This window comes from Lissotriton helveticus, chromosome 10 (assembly GCF_964261635.1).
Source record: "Lissotriton helveticus chromosome 10, aLisHel1.1, whole genome shotgun sequence".
Lineage (NCBI taxonomy): Eukaryota > Metazoa > Chordata > Amphibia > Caudata > Salamandridae > Lissotriton > Lissotriton helveticus.
This window is the reverse complement of record NC_136071.1, coordinates 862,182,472-862,203,065: the sequence shown is the minus strand read 5'-3', so window position 1 is coordinate 862,203,065 and position 20,594 is coordinate 862,182,472. Positions and strand designations below refer to the sequence as shown.

Genomic DNA, 20,594 nt, shown 5'->3' with positions numbered 1-20,594 from the left:
TTGGCTTTACCAATGCTCTTTATAAGAGGTGTTAGAAATTGGGTTTCCGGTTGGCAGAGGTATGCACTCTACCCAAGCAGGAACCACATTCCCAGTCAGAGTAAGTAAGATACACAGCCTAAATGAACCTGTGCTCTCCATTCGGTAGCTTGGCACAGAGCAGTCCGGGTTAACTTAAGAGGCAATGCGTAACTAGTTGTGCAACACTTCAAACAGTGAAACCATCACACAAAAGGATACTACACCTAGTTAGAGCAATAGAGCTCAATTTATTGAACACAACAGGATCACAATGAAAAAAATCCAATAAGATTAACCGTAGTTATGAGTTTTTAAATAATAAACTAAAATGTAGTGCTTAAAAGCATAAAGTGCCAACCGGAGCTATCTGGTCGCACTAGACCAGGTCAAATCCAAACGTTCATGCTGGCCACGATGGAGTGCAGCTCGGAGTCAGGGACCAGCTTTGGCCTGCTGAAACAGTACCTTGGTTCACAGTTGTGACGACGATGAGATACATGGAGCAGATGAGGTGATATGTCTTTGTCAGTCCCTTCAGATATGTAGGCGAGGCATCGGTTCTGATCAGAGTCGAGGATGCATCGTCATCAAACCTCGATATGTAGGCTATACCTCGCCATTGAGCCACGCAAGTCGAATATGCATTAAGAACTGGAGGCGATGCGCTGTGCAGTCGGCAATGCGATTTCGACGGTCCTTGTGACGATGCTTCTACGTTAAGGGAGATGCGCTGGTTCCGTACCACACAACGATGGTGATGCGTATGTTTTGTCTGGAGCAGCGCTCTATATTAACCGGTTGGCTTAGAATGACATATTTATTTATTTATTTAGAGGTTTTATAGAGTGTGAACAAGATCCTTGCGGATATCAGAGCACTTTACAATGAACAAAGATGATTATAACCAGTGAATAGCAAGACACAATATAGACAACTAGCATGGGATAAATAAAATAAAATAAAAACCACATAATGAATCTTAAAAATACCTAAGCATGGGATCATAGTTGTTCCAAGAACATATAAAGCGAGTTGCCGATGAAAAGGTTCAGGGCCGCAAAGAGTGGTCAAGTAAATTTTGCCATGAGAATCGCTTTTACTTCCTTTTTGAAAGATACGAAAGAAGAATTCAATCGGGTTTCAGGGGAAGAGTATTCCAAATCCTAGGCGCCATCCCAGAGAAGGTTTGTTTATATGTTTTTCTTTTATTGAATCTTTGAGGTTTCAGAAGCAGGTTATCTGCACTCCTAGAGGACCTTGAGCCACCAGAGATTGTCAATTTCTGTGCAAGATAGATGGGTGCCTTGTGGTGTATGGCCTTATGTGTCATGCAAGCAATTTTTTGCTGAATTCTTGCTTCGATCGGGAGCCAATTCAGGGATTTTAGGTCCGGGGATATGTGGAATCTTCTTTTCGAACCAGTGATGAGTCTTGCTGCACAGTTTATTAAAGCTCTAACGGGGGCTGTAGTTGTTTTTGGGAGACCGCATAGAGAGACAATACCATAATCCACACGAGGGATAACTAGCGCTTGTGCAGCCTGTTTGAAGTCGTTGACTGGTAAGAATGGTTTCAACTTCCTGAGAATGTTTAATTGGAAGTTTGCTCCCTTTGTAGCGTTGCCAACATGTTTCTGCATGCTGAGATTGCTGTCCAGAGTTCTTCCCAGTGATTTAGCTGAGTCCACAATAGTTGGTTGCACGTTGAGTGCAGTGAGATGTTTGATTACGTTTTTCATCAAAGGGATTTTTGCGGGGGGGGGGGCTATAAGGAGGAATTCAGTCTTTAGAGCGTTCAGCTTGAGATGATTTTCTGCCAACCATGTTTGTGTGTTCAAGAGTGTGGAGTTAAGCTGATTAATGTCTTCTAAGGTGTTAATCTTTAGATACAGTTGTGTATCGTCAGCGTACATATGATATTGCACGTTAGTCGGTTGAAGAATTTCGGTGAGCGGCTCCATGAACAAGTTAAACAATGTCGGGGAAAGTGAGGATCCTTGTGGGATGCCCAGCCTTACTGGAACTGGGTTGGAAAGAGTGTTGTTAATCTTGAATTGTTGTGTTCGGTTATGAAGAAAGGAGGTAAACCAGTTTAGCACAGATCCTGAAAGACCCATCCTCAGACTGAGCAGATCCAGCAAACTCCTGTGTTTGACCGTATCAAAAGCAGAGGAGAGGTCCAGCAGGATGAGTAGGCATGAGCCGGTCTGGTCCAGGATTTGATGCGCATCATCAATAATGTGAGTCATGGCTGATTCCGTGCTGTGCCCCGCTCTGAAGCCTGATTGGTGGTTGTCAAGGAGGTCAAAGTGAGCGATATGTTTAGTTAGTTGGTGGTGTACGCATTTTTTAAGTAGTTTGGCTAGGGTAGGGATATTAGATATAGGACGGTAGTTGTTAAGATTAGTGGAGTCAGCTGTTGGTTTCTTAAGGATGGGTGAGACTTGGCCGACTTTGAGGGAATCTGGAATGCAACCTTGTTGGAGTGAACTGTTGATGATTTTGGTCCATAGCGGAAGCAGCCATGGGGTTAGGTCTTTAACAGCGTTAGCAGGGTGCGGGTCGATGAGATGGTTAGAAGGTTTCAAGGCATTTAGAATCTTACCCAGAGCCTCTTCCGAGTAGGTATCAAAGGACGACCAGGCTGCATTGTTCTTTGGGACACACTTTGAAGGGATTTGGTGTGTAGTAGTTGGTGGTGATGAGGGGGTATGTGAATGCGGCACAGAATAAAGTAGTCGGTCCTTTAAGAGATCGTTCTCGATGTTGAGGGCCTTCTGCGTGAAAAAGGTGGAGAATTGTTCACAGTTGGGTTGCGATTGGGCAGCGTCTTGTAACCGTTAAGGGGCGTCCTTAGATTGAGTTTTGATTAGCTCAAATAATTTTGGGGGCGATTCCTAGCTTGGTCGAGTTGGTGTTTGAAAAAGTCTGCTTTGGTGCGCTGAATCTTCTTGTAATATGCGTTTCTCTTTTTCCTTAGTAATTTGAGGTGGATAGTCGAAGGGACTGATCTCCAATTGCGTTCAGCAACTCTGAGAGAGCGTCTGCCTTCGTTGAGTAGGCTATTGTACCAAGGGTTTGAGTCTTTAGTGGAGACTCTCTTAAGTTGAATAGGGGCAACGTCGTTGATTATTGCGGTCATCGAGTTAGGGTAGTGGTTGGTGAGATCCTGCACGTCTGTGGTGCCAGCAGGAGGCAATAGAGGGCTGTAGCTTGAGAAAGGTAGTGTGTTTGTGTTGAGTTGTTTAAAGTCTCTTTTCCAGATCTTTGGTTTCGTGGCCTGAACCGAGTTAAATTTGAATGTTTCCTTGATAAAGAAGGTAATGATGTGGTGATCAGACCAGTCGCAGGGTTGTATCGATTCCATTTGAATGACGTCAGTTTTGGAGATTATTAGATCCAGGATTGAACCTTTCTTATGTGTAGGGCCATTGCAGGTTTGGGTCAGGGCCAAATCATCCAGGAAGCTTCTGAGGCATTTGACAATTGTCGTTGTTGTCATTCCAGTGGAGATTGAAATCACCGAGGAATTTTTGATTGTTCTGCATACCGTTGTTGAAATCATATCCATGAGTTGTTCCGAGAAAATTAGATTGTCACCTGGTGGATGATAGAAGATGTGCAGTGAACAAGCTTGTTTGCCGTTGCTGCTAAGGTCTAGGCAGAAGTATTCGCAGGACGTGAGGACCGGGGATGTGGCTCTATTTACAGTGATGTCACTACGATGAATACAGGCTATACCTCCACCTATTTTACCTATTCTGTCTAATCTGATGATGTCGTAGTTTGGGGGAACTAGAATGTCCATCAGTGGTGTGGAGTAATCAGTTAGCCAGGTTTCAGTTAACAATAGCAGGTCTAGTTCTTGTGAAAGATGAGCTCAGCTATGTCAGCAGCATGTCTGGAAGCCGATCTACAATTTAGGAGAGTGCATTTGAGCCGGGGAGTAAGCAGGGAACAGAATGGGTCTTGGGTGAGATGGACGTGTGTAAGGTTGCTCTCGATGATCCCTCTATTTGTGTGTCTGGCAACTCTGAGTGGGTTAGGGTGGAGAGTGGGGATGGTCAACTGAGTTGCGGTAATGCAATTATTGGTAGAGGGTGCGTAGGATTGAAGAAGAGCTAGTATATCACTCTTGGAAAACGTATTGAAGCTTCGCTTAGGACGAGAACGTGTATTGAGGAGGGGGACTGAATTCCGAATGGGTGGAGTGAGTTTAGGGGTGTGAGTTAAGTGGTGTGATCGGTAGTTCAGGTTAAATGCTCTTGAGGATAAATTACTCCCTGGTTGGTTGGATATCTGATCCTTGAGAAATTGGAGTTCCTTTTTAATCTGGAGTAGAGCCAACATTATTTCCTCAAATTTAAGGTCGGGGTCAGAAGTGACCGGGGTAGAAGGCTGTGTATTGCATGAGGGGAGCTGCAGAGGAGCGGGTAAGGCTAATGTAGGAGGTAGTATTGTGTGGGAGGGAGGATGAGTGGGGGCTGTAGAAGTCTGAGTTGAGGGGGTGGGTGGGTGGTTGTAAAGTGGGTGCGGCGAGGGACGTATGGGGAGGGGAGTGCTCATCCTGTAGCGTATTGTCATCGTGGTAGTGTGAGGACAATATCTGTGTCAGCCTAAGACTGCGGAGCGGGTGGATGTTGAGGGGAGAGTACTAATGAAGAGAATCATTAAAGGGTATGGGTGCAGAGAACAGCGGGATGTTTGAGGGCATAGGTGGCTGAGAGGGTGGGGTGGCTGGCTGTAATGTAGGAGTGGTGAGGGTAGATGAGAGCATGGGGAGCTCAGAGGATAATGCATGTTCGTTAAGTTCCTGTGAGGTCAGGACAAGTGGCAAGGCATGGTGTCGCGTGAGGAGGCTAAGACAGGGTGAGAGCTTTGGAGGGGTAGCATAAGAGTGCAAGGAATTCGAGACAAGAGGGATGTTTGTGTTAGGGTGGGGGGTAGCTATCGTCCTGTCATGAAAGGGATCAGAATCCGATGTTGGGATAAGTGCTGTGACGGTCGTGTTCGGAGATAGAGTGTGTGGAGTTGTTGGGGTGATGAGGGATGTGAAGTTAGGGGGGGTAGTCTGGGTGTGACGTAATAGTCAGACTCCAGAGGAAGGGGAGGACATGAAGGAAGGGGGCAGAGGGGTAGGGGGTCTAAGATGTCAGGATGGTTGGGTGAGGAGACTCCCTGTGTGATGGTACTGGAATGAGATGGAGATTGGAAACCCACATGAGGTTGGGACACTAGGTTTTTGATGGTAGGGAAGATGTTGTCCATGAGAGAAAGATTGCGGTCTGTGGCTTGGATAAGGATAATACCGTTATTGTAAATGGTGATGGTTGCTCTCGCCTGGAAGAGCTGGGAGGGCGAAATGTATAAACTAATGCCGTGTGCGGTTTTCCTCGAAGAAGAGATCGAGAGTGAGGTGAGGAATGCTTTCCTCCATTGGGCTCTTCGTTTTGTGTGGAGAATGAGGTCTGTGGTTGTGATCCCGTTTTGTGTAGAAAAATAAGGATCGGCAAAGAGTGTTTCAGGGTGCCGTTTTATAAAATTACTAGCAGCCCGTCCCGACGTTGTCCGGGTATGAATTGCTGCCGGCCAGTAGTATATTGTTTTGTAGGATTTCGTTTAGATGCATTTCTTATCTGTGACAGGCCTGTGAAACGCTCCGATTCACAGTGCACTGCTGATGCACTGAAGAGTGCGCGTTCAGTAGTGGGTGAACTCGAGTTTCCCTACTTTATTTTTCCTTGCAATATTATATAGTGAGAACTCGACAACATGGCATGAGTACAATTTACATTACAGAAGAACACATTCATTTATGGTAGGCATGGGGAGACAAAGCGATTTGCCTGGAATCACAGGATGTTGAGCTGATGCCGAGATTCGAACGTAGCTATAAAGTTCGCAATTCTAGAACTTGTGGCGGGAGGTGTCTAAAAGTGTATGTCGGTGCTGGCCATCAATGAGAGAGACCTGTGCATTTTTCATATGGGTGGTGAAAAAATATGAGTATGTTGCTGGAGATGTGGGCCGCCGTGCCACCAAGGTACTTACCAGGGGAGGGTAAACACCCATTATTCCGCAACTTTCTTTCCACATACCATCACTCCGCATACTTTCATTACGAAAATACCATGACCCCGCAATGCCATTATAACGCATGGAATTACATTTGATATGCTTTTACCATGCTTACATTTACAACGAAATTCGTTGTAAATGCATGAATGGTAAAAGCATGTTTTTTTTAATGTTTGGATAAGGTAAGTATGGGTATAGGGGTATGTTTTGGGGTACTGAGGTATATTTTTTGGGGTGTTTGGGTATTTTAAGGGTTCAGATATAGTTTTGGGTTGTGGGGTACAGGGGTAGTTTTAGGGTTTAGGGATAGGTATGGGTTTTGGGGTACAAGGTTGTTTAGGGTTCAGGGCTAGGTTTGGGTTTTGGGGTACAGGGGTATTTTTAGGGTTCAGGGGTAGGTTTGGGTTTTGGGGTACAGGGGTATTTTAAGGGTTCAGGGCTAGGTGTGGGTTTTGGGGTACAGGGGTATTTTAGGGTTCAGGGCTAGGTTTGGGTTTTGGAGTACAGTGGTATTTTTAGGGTTCAGGGCTAGGTTTGGGTTTTGGGGTACAGGGGTATTTTTAGAGTTAGGTTTGGGTTTTGGGGTACAGGTTATATTTATAGGGTTAAGATGGGTTAGTGTTTAAGGGTGTCGGGGTATTTTAAGGAGTAAGGGTGGGTTATGATTATGGGGTGCACGGGTATTTAAAGGGAGCAGGGTGGGATTAGCACACGATATGAGACATGGCATGAAGGGCGGAACGTGCCACACGCCCCTCGCGTTTGTCACGCCCCCAGCACAACGCAGACACGCCCACAAGAGACTACTTTGCTGGCACGGTTCTTTTACCTTTTAAATGTATGTGCTGGGCGTCTGCTTAGCCTATGTCCTTCTGCTGCAACTGCCCTTTCCAACGCTGTATTGGGTGTTGTGATTGGTGCTGTGGTTCCTGAGATTACCCGCCTCAAAGGTTTGGGCTCTCTCTTTATTATATTAGTATGGATGTTTGAATCGTTTGGCAAATTTTTTTGTGAGTTCGGAGGGTTAAATGATGTTGTAGGAGTGTGTGCCTGCGGGTTCCATTATAAGGGTAGCACAATAGGGGAGAAGGTAAGAGGAGATATGTGAGGAGAGTGTGTGAAACTTGTGGGGGAGGGAGGTATGATGAGAGGGGTGGGAAGAGGAGAGTCAGTGAGGAAGGGGGGCGGGCAGTTCCTGAGGAGGTGGTTGTGGGTAGGGTCACAAGGGTCCTGGTTGAGGACCGGGATGCGGGATGTGGAGGAGTCACTGTAGAGGAGATTGTGGGTGAGAAGTAGCGGGCAGGGTGTGGAAGCGACAATCGCTGCTGAGGAGAATGTGGGTAGATAAAAGCGGGCTTGGTGGCGAGGTAGGCAAGGGTAGAAAAGAGCCTCTACTGGATACCAGATAGCTAAGGTGGCGTGCTGAAGGAGGGTGGGAAAAGAAATCCTAATAAATTTGGGCCATACTGTACGAGTCTACTGTTGTACAGACAATCTATTAAACCTGGCTAAAGTAGGGAGTTAGAAAAACCAGGAAATCTGTAAAAATCTGCTAAATCTGGCTAAAGCAGGAATCTAGACAAACCAGGCTCAATCAGGAAACTCGGCGCTAAAATGCTTCTGTGGTTATTAGAGGCTAGATGCGGAGTATACATAACCATATAGGTGGGAGCTTGGAAAACATTGGCCTAACTAAGATGGCTGCCAGGAACTCCAAAGGAGTGGTCCTATAACACTTTCAATGTCCCATGCTACTGTGTTGCGTAGTCCTCTGTGATGTATGAGTTCGTGTATGGGAGTCAAGAAGGAACTGTGGAGACCTGTGTTAGGAGTGGGACGGGGGTGGGTGGGGAATAAATTATTATTATTATTATTATTTTTTTTGAGGGGAGGAGGGTGAGGGGGGTTAGGGAAGGGCGTCTCAGTGTGCATGAGGAGTGTGAGCGAATGCCTGGCGTGAAGTGGCTGGCTGAGGCTAAGGTAAATCAAGGCTAGAACAATAAGGCTAAGGCAGTCTAAAATGGCCGACTCCTTAGTCAGGGTCTTCCTAGACAATAACGAGGTCCTCTGTTTGTTTCCCTTTTCATGAGGAGTGTAGTCCTATTTTGCTGTCTTGCCCGAGACCTATTTCTGTTGCAGTAAAATTATAACTAGAGAGAGGTGATGTAGGAGACCACTAGAAGTGACCCGTAGGTGGGTGAGAGGGCCCTTGCCATTGTTTTATAGACAACCATTTTGAAGTGGATGAAAAACTCATGCAGCCATTTTGAAAAAGAAAAAGCTAATGTTAGTTGAGCAAAGTACCTCTGTTGCGCTGTCGTGGGAGTAGACTCTGATGAAAAATCGAGTCCGGATGATGAATGAAGGCTGCTTCCTGGCACAATGCCACAATGGTGTAAGATCACGATAGTAAAGGCCGCTGTAGTAATCTTGAACCACTTTTGGGTATGAGGTTTTAGAAAAGGGCACTATTGCGATCGCGCTAACGGCGTTATTGAGTGTGCGAAGCCCCTGCAGGGGGCGGGGCTGTGCCTCGACCTCTCTCTATGAGGTCTCCGATCCGCAGTCGCAGTGCCCCCGATGCAGTAGGGGGATTCTGCTCTGTCGGGAAAAGCTTCGGGGGGCATTCGGGAAGGCTGACACCCGCTGGAGGGGAAAAGATGTCACAAGAGAGAAATGCGGTAGGTTACGACAGACGCATCGGGACTGATTCCTTCTGCCATACAGAGAGGCGCAGGCAGCTCCACCACCTCGTCGTGGGTGCTTCGGGTGGCCCGCTGCTGCCTTGCTCACAAGATCCTGTGGCTCTGTTTCTATGACCTCCGATGGCCCACTGCAGCGCTGAAGTCCAGAGGTCCTCTAACGTGGCTATCGGGACATGCTGATATTGCTACCGCACGGAAGAACTCCAAGATGCCAGGGGGTCCGCCGCTGCTCCGGTATAAGAATCTAACCGTGTCGACCTGTCTGGGGACACCCTGCAGCCCTCCTGCCCCAGTGATCTCGGTCCTCAGCAAGTTAGCCCCGGCTCCTCCGATGTCCATCCAGGTCACGCTCGTTCGGTTTTCGAGCACGGCGTCAGCTCCGCGCATCAGGCTGGCTGTGGGGGACGGTGCCCCTAGATAATGCAGGAGGCGGGCGGCCCCAACCTCGTCCAGTCTCGGGTGAGATAACGTAGGAGCTGGTACAATGCTGGCGCTAAGAGTAATGCTAAATGCAAAAAGATCAAACGGATGCTGGTATTCTTCCTGTTACTCTTAGGGGTTCAGTTTCGTTCGATGGCTGCCGCAAACAGGGATATTCCCCCAAGTGGTATCCCAAGCGCTTGGAGCTCCTTAGGGCAGCTCCTACCAGCCGGCCATCTTGCATTCTTTTCCACTTTAGTCTTTTTTTTTTCTTCACCTCCAAAAATTAGGACACAAGTTTTCCTTTCTTTACGGTCATGAGTTACCGATGATAGCGTGAGCAAACTGGTGAGTACCAACCAGCAGCTCCCTTGGTGATGCTTATGTGATGTACTTTCTGACCTCTCACACTTTGTTCTCGTTCCCCTCATGAGATGAGGTGTTAGGTGGTGTATTGACAAACCTTTTAAATTGAATACTGGAAACTTGGTATGACTGGCGTTTTGATGAAGCCAGCTTCTTGGCAGAGATAGTTTCAGACCGCCCCGGGTGATCTTATGACCGGACAGTGTTTCCTCATAATCAGGTGTTTTGTTTTATGATAGAATATCCTCAGGCCCAGAGATGTACTGAGGTGGTGGTGTCTGAAGTCAATTACCCATAGCCAGTTGTGCCTTTAAAGTGGAGGAGAGCTCAAAAGAGAGGCCTTTGAAGTGCACAGAGCCCCTGCTCTGGCTTCACACTCACTACAGGGGGGGTATGCAGCACTTTGTGTAGGGACAGAACAAAGCCTATTTAGGTGTAAGTGAGGCAGTGCTTATCTTCACCCCCATCAAGCCAGTTAATTGCCCATTAAGGCCATCAGGTCAAACTTAAGCTCTCTTTGTGTGTAGCTGTCTAGAGGGAATGCACAAAGCCCCTCTGTCGCCCACCCAGGTGTTTATTCAGAGGCAGGCAGAAGGCACCAAATGACTAAAGTAAGAAATTGACAACTTTCTAAAAGTGGAATTTACAGGATTGTAATTTAAAATCTAATTTCAGCATAAGTTATGATTTTAAATTGTCATTCCAGAGACCCCAAGACACCAAACCTGGGGGGTCCAATCTCTTTACACCTATAAAATGTCATAAGGTAATCCCAATGTTATTCTGAGAGTTGTTCACTGCTAGGACATGTCAAACTTGAAAGTACATGTCCTACTTTTTAAATACACTGCACCCTGCCCTTAGGCTGGCCATGGCCTACATTAGGGGTGACTTATAGCTATTAAAAAGGAAGGTTTGGACCTGACAAGAGAGTTAAGGCTCTGCAGTGGCAGGCCTGAGACATGGTTAAAAGGCTACTTAATGGGGTAGCACAGTCAGTGCTGCAGGCCCACTAGTAGCATTTAATTTAAAGGCCCTGGGCACATGAACTGCCCTTAATTTTATATTTATAAGCACATTAAATATGCCAATTGTGGATAAGCCAATGTTACCATGTGTTAAGCAGAGAGCACATGCACATTGCAGTGGTAAAGTGCCTAGAGTCCTGAAGCCAACAAAAACGATTCGGCAAAAAAGGGGAGGAGGAAGGCAAAACGTTTGGAGGTGACCCTGCAGAAAGGACCATTTCCAAAAAGAGGCTTCTCCATTCTAAAGTTTGGAGAAAACTAGTGTTCGAGGCATATGGGCTGCAGATGGTACATTTATGAATAGATCGCCATCTGGTGTTGGGCTCGGATGATTGCACTTTGTTTTTCTTCTGGAGAAGTCTTTGTCGTCATAGGTGACTCCTCCTCTCGGTGTTAGTGCGCATGGGCATCGGCTCCATCCTTAGATTGTTTTTTTCCGCCATCGGGTTCGGATGAGGATCGAAGCGCTCCGGACCGACTTCAACAAAGAAGGTTATAACCGGCGCGTATTCCTTTCCAAATCGACGGTATCGTTATCGAACGCGACTTCACTCCATACCGACGCGGTTCGAAGGACGACGACTACGAGAAACTCGACGTAGTCCAGCCCGGGGTCCATGGAAAGGACTCCATTCAAAAAATGTCCAACGTGTGGTGCTAAGTTCCCACACAAGGACCTACACGAAGTGTGCAACCTCTGCTTGTCCCCTGAACACGAATCCAGGGACTGTGAGGCCTGTGCAGCGTTCTCGTCAAAGTCGACGATTAGAAACCGTCGAGCCCGAAGACACGAGGTATCGAGAATGCAGTCACAAGCAATCCCGGAGCTGTTCGAGGACCAGCACCCAGAAGAGGAGGAAGAAGAGGCCGACGAGGCGGGGTCAGAAGCGGACGAGTCCGACGTCGAGGAAATCGACGTCCAACAAACCGTGAGTGACGACGTCCCTTTACCGAAAAACAGACCCCGCACGGTGTCGACCCCGCCCTCGAGCCCGGTCAGACAACCGAAAAAAGTTTCCAACGCCCCGCCTTCGAGCCCGGCAACGAAACAGAAACCGAAACACTCGGTCCCCCATCATAGTGGTTCCGGTTCCGATAAACCGACCACATCGAAACCGAAGCACCAGGTCAAGGAAAGCTCGAAGTCGAAGCAGTCCATGTCGACACCGAAGCACGCTTCGGCGCCGAAAACACCCTCGACACCGGGGACATCTTCGATACCGAAGAAGTCGGATCCGAACAAAACTTCGGCACCGAAAATACAAATGGACATTTCAAAGAAAAAACACCTTTCGGAACCGAAAACTGCGGTACCGACACAGGAACACGGAACGGATCCTAAACAAAAGACTTTGTTTATTGACCCAAAGACTGGCAAGGTAGTCACAGAACTACCTAAAAAGAGGAAACATGAACATTTGGACGACAAGGCTCATCCAAAGAAGAGAACAATGGGGACGAATACAACTCCTCCCCCTTCTCCCAAACCTCACACACCATCTTCGCCTCTTCCTCACAATAGGCCAGATATTCCTCCCACACGTCCATCTACACCTACAACAGATGGAGAGAGTGACACAGGGGAGGGGGGACACCCTGGGGATGATGAGGACACAATCCCAGAGGAGGCAGACCCATGGGAGGAGTATAATGTGGGATCAGGTAATGATACCGACCTTGAGTCATATCCCTCAAAACCTTCACCTCCTGATGACAATACTGGGTTTGCACAACTCATTACTAGAGCAGCAACATTTCATAAGGTAGACCTACATACAGAACCTCTAGTACAGGACTTCTTATTAGAGACACTACCTACTGCACAAAAAACATCAGGAACACTACCAATGCTAAAGGGCCTTCTCAGTCATACATCAGAGATATTCAAAGACCCAGTGAGGGCTAGGGTATTGAACCCAAGAATTGATAAAAAATATAGGGCAGCTCCAAAAGACCCAATATACATTAAGGGACAAATTCCTCTAGACTCACTAGTGGTCACAAACGCTCGCAAGAGAGCAAACTCTTTATCTACAGGAGAAGCGCCACCTCCTGACAAAGAGTCTAAACTAATAGATGCCTCTGGCAAGAGAGTAGCATCTCAAGCGGCAAACAGTTGGCGCATAGCTAATACGCAAGCACTACTTGCAAGGTATGACAGAGCGCATTATGATGAGTTAGAAACACTCATCAAACATCTCCCTAAAGAACATCAAAAGAGAGCTGATCAACTTATACAAGAAGGGAAGTTAATTACTAACACTTCAATAAAGTGCGCCCTAGACGCGGCAGAAACTGCGGCAAGGTCGACAAATACAAGCATCATGTTAAGGAGACATGCATGGCTCAGAGTGTCAGGATTCAAACAAGAGGTACAAACCTCGTTACTGAACCAACCTTTTGATGGGAAAACACTTTTTGGCACAGGGACAGATGAGGCCCTAGAAAAAATGAAAAAGGATACAGAAACGGCTAAATCAATGGGAGCATTGCAACAGCCGACACAAAGAGGTTCCTTTCGTAGATCCACCTATAGAGGAGGATCCAAAAGTACAGGTACAAACCAACAGCAAACCTCTTTTACACCTACATCACCCAGAGGTAATTCTAGAGGTGGATACAGGGGTAACAACAACAAGGGTAGAGGTCGCGGAAACAACAACAACCGCAACTCTCCAACCCCAAAACAGTGACTTCATAGAGCTTCCCCCAGACCATATAACACCGGTAGGGGGACGCCTATCACAGTTCCTACCTGTCTGGGAAAACATCACATCAGACAAGTGGGTAAGACAAATTATCCAACATGGTTATTGCCTAGAACTCACAGCTACCCCACCAAACATCCCCCCCAAACAGCGTCCAATGAAACAAGATCACCTGACACTGTTAAAACAGGAAGTAATATCACTGCTAGAAAAGCATGCCATAGAGAAGGTTCCACAGCACCAACAAGGAACAGGAGTATACTCCCTATACTTCCTAATCCCCAAAAAGGACGGGTCTCTAAGGCCAATACTGGACCTAAGACCTCTCAACGCATACATAAATTCGGAACATTTCCACATGGTCACGCTCCAACAAGTACTTCCTTTACTGAAGAAAGGGGACTTTCTTTCTACACTGGATCTAAAAGACGCTTACTTTCATATCCCTATTCACAAAGCCCACAGGAAATACCTCAGGTTTGTGGTAGAAGGACAACATTATCAGTTCAAAGTCCTCCCATTTGGTGTCACGACGGCACCAAGGGTGTTCACAAAATGCCTGGCAGTGGTAGCAGCTCACCTAAGAAGACAACAAATTCATGTCTTCCCATACTTGGACGACTGGCTAATAAAAGCCAGGTCGCAAGAGGAGTGTCTGCAACACACACAAGACAATTCAGCTACTACACCAGCTAGGGTTCACGGTGAACTACACAAAGTCACACCTACAACCAAACAAGGTTCAACAATATCTGGGGGCTACCATAGACACAGAAAAAGCCAAAGTGTACCCCAACCCAATCAGAGTCCAAGCAATGCTTACAATCATTCAGAGATTTCAGCCACAACACTCACTAACAGCAAGAGTGTTCATGCAGCTATTAGGCATGATGTCATCCTGCATACTGCTAATACCATATGCAAAACTACAAATGCGTCCGCTACAAGAATGCTTAGCGACACAGTGGAATCAGGCTCAAGGGCAGATTACGGATCTGGTGTTGGTAGACGACCGCACACACCGCTCTCTGAAGTGGTGGAACAGAACAAACATTACCAAGGGGCGGTCGTTCCTAGAGCCAATTCCACAGGTGACAATAACAGCAGACGCATCGCTCACCGGATGGGGAGCACATATGGACAAATACACAGTACAAGGAAGGTGGAGTGTGCAGGAAAGAACACTGCACATCAACTATCTAGAACTACTGGCAGTGTTTCTAGCATTGAAAGCCTTTCAGATACATGTTATCCACAAAGCAGTCCTGATCAGAACAGACAACATGACAGCAATGTATTATATTCAAAAACAGGGGGGACACACTCTCTCCATTTATCCAGACTAGCACAGGAAATTTGGAGATGGGCCATTCCTCAAAACATCTATCTGTTAGCCGAACACCTACCAGGAGTTCAAAACCAGATAGCAGACATCTTAAGCAGACAGTCGGAACAAATACACGAATGGGAACTGCACCAACAAATACTGCAGCCATTCTTCCAAAGATGGGGACAACCAGAGATAGACCTATTTGCCACTCATCAGAACGCAAAATGCCAAAGCTTCGCGTCCAGGTACCCACATCACCTGTCGCAGGGCAATGCGTTATGGATAAATTGGTCCAACAAATTTGCATACGCTTTTCCCCCTCTCCCACTAATCCCATTAGTGGTCAGGAAACTGCAACAACATTCAATGACCATGATACTAGTAGCACCCACGTGGGCAAGACAGCCGTGGTTCACCACGCTCCTGCAACTCTCACAAGTGCCACATCAAAAGCTACGAATTCTACCCATGCACCTTACACAGAACCATGGAGAAATAATGCACCCGGATCCAACTCAATTGAACTTAGCGATCTGGCTCCTGAAATCCTAGAATTTGGGTACTTAGATCTCCCCCCAAATTGCATGGAAATAATTAAACAAGCGAGACGTCCAACCACCAGAGCATGCTATGCAGCTAAGTGGAAGAGGTTTGCTATACACTGTACTAATAACAATATCAACCCTCTAGACGTATCAACAAGGGAGATTATTTGCTACTTGTTACACTTACAGCAATGTAATCTCGCGTACACATCTATCAGAGTACATCTAGCAGCTATAGCAGCATGCCTACAAAACAGGCAGCGCATATCACTGTTCAGAGTACCAGCGATAAAAGCATTCATGGAAGGCCTTAAAAGAGTCATTCCACCAAGATTACCACCTTCCCCAGTCTGGAACCTCAACGTAGTACTCACCAGACTAATGGGGCCACCCTTCGAACCTATGCATAGGTGCGAAATACAATTCCTTACATGGAAGGTGGCATTCCTTATAGCCATTACCTCACTCAGAAGAGTAAGCGAGTTACAGGCATTAACAATACAAGAACCATTCCTACAGATACACCAGAATAAGGTGGTTCTTAGAACAAACCCAAAGTTCTTGCCTAAAGTAATTTCAGCATTCCACATCAATCAGCCAGTGGAATTACCAGTCTTCTTTCCAAAGCCACAGACGGTGGCAGAAAGGGCTCTACATACACTAGATGTTAAAAGAGCCATTTTGTACTACATAGAAAGAACACAAGACTTCAGGAAAACTAAACAACTATTTGTAGCATTTTCCCCAACACATAAGGGCAATCCTATCTCTAAAGCAGGCATCGCAAGATGGATTGTAAGATGTATACAAATATGTTACATTAAAGCAAAGAGAACATTAACTGTTCCTCCTAGAGCTCATTCCACAAGAAAACTAGGAGCATCTATGGCATTCTTAGGGAACATTCCCCTAGATGACATATGTAGAGCAGCAACTTGGTCTACACCACATACATTCACAAAGCACTACTGTGTTGATGTACAGGCTGCACAACAAGCCAGAGTGGGCCAAGCTGTATTAAAAACTCTATTTCAGACAGTTGCGACAGACACTGGTGACCACCGCTAGGGAGGTAACTGCTGTACAATCTATTCATAAATGTACCATCTGCAGCCCATATGCCTCGAACGGAATATGCTACTTACCAGTATGCATCTGTTCTTGGCATAGAGGGCTGCAGAGTGGTACATGCCCTCCCTGCCTCCCCGGAAACCTGTGTCTGTCCCAACATTATCTTATTTAGATACATTTACATGGGCATATCTTTATGTACTACACTACACTACTCCATCTAACCCTACTATGGCAAAACAATCTAAGGATGGAGCCGATGCCCATGCGCACTAACACCGAGAGGAGGAGTCACCTATGACGACAAAGACTTCTCCAGAAGAAAAACAAAGTGCAATCATCCGAGCCCAACACCAGATGGCGATCTATTCATAAATGTACCACTCTGCAGCCCTCTATGCCAAGAACAGATGCATACTGGTAAGTAGCATATTCCTTGCATTTTGCCTTACATTCTTTCTTATGCTCGTCATAATTTAAACAAAGTGGCCTTATGGTAAAATATTAAGTGCTTATGCAGAGTTAGCGCAATAGTATGGTGCAGTAAAACCACTTAGTTATTTCTCCAACTTTACAGACAGGACCTGAAGTAATTGTGCACCTTCCTTTCAATCTTTTCTCAGAACACTGGTGTTTTAACCAAACTCTAGTACTCTTCTAAAAAATGCTAGTGTCCCTTTGGACCAGAGCAATCCAAATGTTAAAGTAGTTGGGCAACTCCATCCAAAGAGTTTAGGGGAAATAGGGTAATCTACTAATCCACCATTCCTGGGCAGGACCTCCGGTTCTGGTAAATTCAAAAAATGTTACATGGGATGCGTTCTTGGTTTTTGCAATTAAGTCCTAAGAGACATGATGAAATGCCCAACAGATGTTTCGCATAATTGTGCAGCAACGCACATCATAAGCAAACTGTTTTCGCTAAGCTACTCTGCTACAGGACATGACTTAGATTGAAAACTCACCATTAGGGATTTAGTTAAAAAGTTAATCTGCGGTTATTAGAATTGACAACCCAGCTACAGTCTTGGCCTCCGTGTGTGGATGCCTGGAATGTTAAGTTGCTTTAAGGGAATGTCCTATCCATGATGATAGAATTAGGCTGTGAACGATAAAAATGGTGGCGAGATCTTTCGCTTCATATTGTTGTTTAATTTTTGTTTGGCGCAAAAATGGCAGGTTTTCATGGAAGAGCTGTGTGTTCAAGAACTTCTTGATGCGTACTGCCAGGGGTAGTCAGTTGTATCTTTGCTTAGCATTACAGATGCGTAATTTAACTTTTGTGGACCTCTTACTTCTCAAAACATACCACTTGCATTTACCTTCTGGTGGACTTTTTCCATTGCAAGGCTTAGCTAGAAGCGAGATCCATTGCATTGTTCTTTCCAGGATGTGTAACATTTAAACCGTTTAGTATATTTAATCAACTATGAAAATGAGTTCCAATAGCATTTCTCTCTTGTGGTTTATGGAAATGTGACTGTGATATGAAATTTGCATTATGCTTCATTCCTTTGGTTATGCTTCTTGGTGCTTAGAAAGTACAATCAGAGATCTGCCATGATTAGCTTTGATGAAGCCGTCTAAAAATTTCTCTAAAAGTAAAATATATATATATATATATATTTTAAAAGCCAGTTGCCACAGTGGTTCAGAAACAGATTTTTAAAAAGAAGCCAACCTGATAGCTGACACTTAGAACATTGATATTTAATTATGAGGAAAGCAAAACACGTTATTTGAGTGTTTGGAGAATTACAGAGATAAGAATGGCTGGTAGGTGAAAAATGTAAACGCTATGAACAATGGCAGATGGATGGCTGCATTTACCAAGCAAAGTGATTTAGGCTGTATGCAGTCCTGGTCTAGCTGTACCAAAGCTGCAGATTAGAGACCTCTAAGCTTGCCTCCTGTGCCTGTAAAAGAATTGTGTTAAAGTATTGTTGGTCAATTGTAGCTTGCCTGCTGATGGTTTTGATATCCTCAGGTTGCAGTTGTTCAAACATGAGGGAAATAAACCTTTCAAAGTATGCTGTCAGTGTGGGAAGGGGTCAGAAGTATGGAACAAATGGAGCATGCTCCTAAAGACTTGAAGGCGAAAAATGAGACAAAAGATGCTGCATTAATTCGAGAAAATGTTGACATCCTTTCAGGTGGAATATCTTCTCTGCCTCGCACATGTGGTGGCACAAAACAACATGTCAATACAGCTTATTGTATCTGGGCCAAGGACGTTCTGATAGCCTGGCAGAGTCAATGGGATCCAAGGCAACAAGGACAGATTTGTAACTCCAAACCTTCTTGGTTCTGCAGGTGGTAGTCCGAAATGAAAGCAGTTGCCATAGATTATATCCTGCTGCACCAGGGGCAGATGTTGAATTATGCAATTCTGGCCCACCTTGATATTTAGTAGATGGTCCAGTAAAAGAGGAAGGAGTGTGGTGTTGTGCTGATCATGCCCTTTTGGCCTACATATGCCTCGTTTCCCATCCTACCCACACTATGCCTGGAGACTACCCTGACATTAGCAGCATGTAGGATTTTGGGGTAAACTGCTAAATTCAATTTCTTTGGGTCTAGGCTTCCAGCAAAACACAAGAATTCTGGTCACGTGACCCAACCTAGAATTATAGCTTGACCTGGAATAAATGTGCAAGCTGGTGTCCACAACGGAATATTCTCCCACTGCAGATGCAGAGGTTTTGTTTATTTCTTTTGAAATATTACTAGACTATAAAAACATACCTGAATAGTCCATTTGAACAGACCAGTGTTGCATTGTAGGCTCCCCAGTGAAGAAATGTCCTCTGGAATGCAGACTTCTGGAAGTGGCCTTTTCGATTCACCAAGGGCTCATATATTCTCAGTTCTGTTTCGTAAACCAAGCTCCGATGCAGTCTTCTTTTGGATTTGTGGGTATAGTTTTAAGACATTTAAGGCTTCATAAAATCCAGCAATGCTTTGATGTCTGAACTCCTTCGATGGTTTAAGAGCTTGTGCCCTGGCCTTCTCAGGCCATATTTTCCCTAGTCTGGACGTATCCACATTCAGTCGTGATGTTAATGGTTTCTAAAAACCAAGCTGTCCACATACGGCAATGAGGATATTCAGAGCTTGCAACTAGAGTTTCCACATCTTGTTGGTGGAAAACTCAAGTGAAGTTTGGTTCGGAAGAGTTGTATAAAGTGGAATTCAGCTAAGTATGCATTAAAGCAAAGAGAATTCCTGGAGGTGCACAAATGATGTTTAATGGTCTGTGATCGCCAGAGTTAGTCATGTTTTATTTGTATACTTTACTAGCAGACGGTGGCGGCCGCTGCCTACCTAAAGTGGTATGGGGGCCACGGGTGGAGAGGGCGGAGGGTTGGGAAGGGGGGTACAAATATAATATAAGTATTAAAAAAAACTGCCTTCTGCTCCGCAAAGCTCCAGTCCCACTGACGCCTGCCTCGCTGTTCGCCTTGGATGGCCGGCCATACACACATGCGCACTTATGAGTGCACTTTACTCCTCCCTGACATACACCACCCTGCCATATACTTTGTATTGCGTGGCTCAGACAGCATAAATAAAAGGATAATAACATTGCATTATCATTTTATTTATCGTCTGCTGGCACGGGCTGTGGGGCAATGCTCCTCCGCTATCATGGAGGAGGCGCGCCTGCTAGCAGGTTCAGTATGGTTAATACGGGCTTCTTATGTAATGTTGTCTTTGCTACTAGTTTCAATGGAAAAAAGTAATGCATAATCTCTTCAAATCTTCAATGAAATCGTAACATTACTTCATCATAGTTGCATTTCAGGTAACAAATATCAAATATGCTACACTGTGTTAGCTTTAATTCTTTTTTTTTATCACAGGTGTTCGATTCGTTATTGAACGGCGACACAACGGAGTACCCTTCCTTCTACAAGAATATCACAGGATGTGACAACTACTATAATTTCCTTCAGTGTGAGGTAAGATACCTTCTTAGACATTTGCTATTTAAGCGCTTATTTGTTGATAACTACATGCATTCAACTATATCTGCTTTCTAACTTTCACTGTGCGAAACAGCGCGCATATCCTTCAAATAATATATAGTGTTAGGCCTGTTTTTCAGTTCCAGTGAAAGTTCTGATGTGAATGCTCCATACTAGTTCGTTTCTGTGGCTACAAGAAAACTGCTCTCCTGTTACCTTGTAAAACAGCTCTGCTCTGTTATGAAATAAGATCTCGCCAGGGTTTGTGGAATACTGAGTATCTTAGGAGGGGATTGCATGCCTTTCCTTGTACATCAGGCGCCGAGGGACTCTGGGCGTTCTGAAATGCACATTT

General features: G+C 45.5%; 1 protein-coding gene across 4 annotated transcripts in view; it reads left to right on the top strand.

Annotated features, from left to right (window-relative positions):
* Window positions 1-20,594, top strand: part of CPVL (carboxypeptidase vitellogenic like) — a 799,647-nt gene that overhangs the window by 443,688 nt on the left and 335,365 nt on the right. For 3 of the 4 annotated variants that reach the window (XM_078663502.1, XM_078663501.1, XM_078663504.1), the window contains exon 10: window positions 20,135-20,233. The exons of the other annotated variant lie outside the window; for it this stretch is intronic. In XM_078663502.1, the coding sequence (XP_078519628.1) occupies window positions 20,135-20,233 (99 nt within the window). The remainder of the gene's footprint in view (window positions 1-20,134; window positions 20,234-20,594) is intronic. 4 annotated transcript variants of the gene reach the window in all.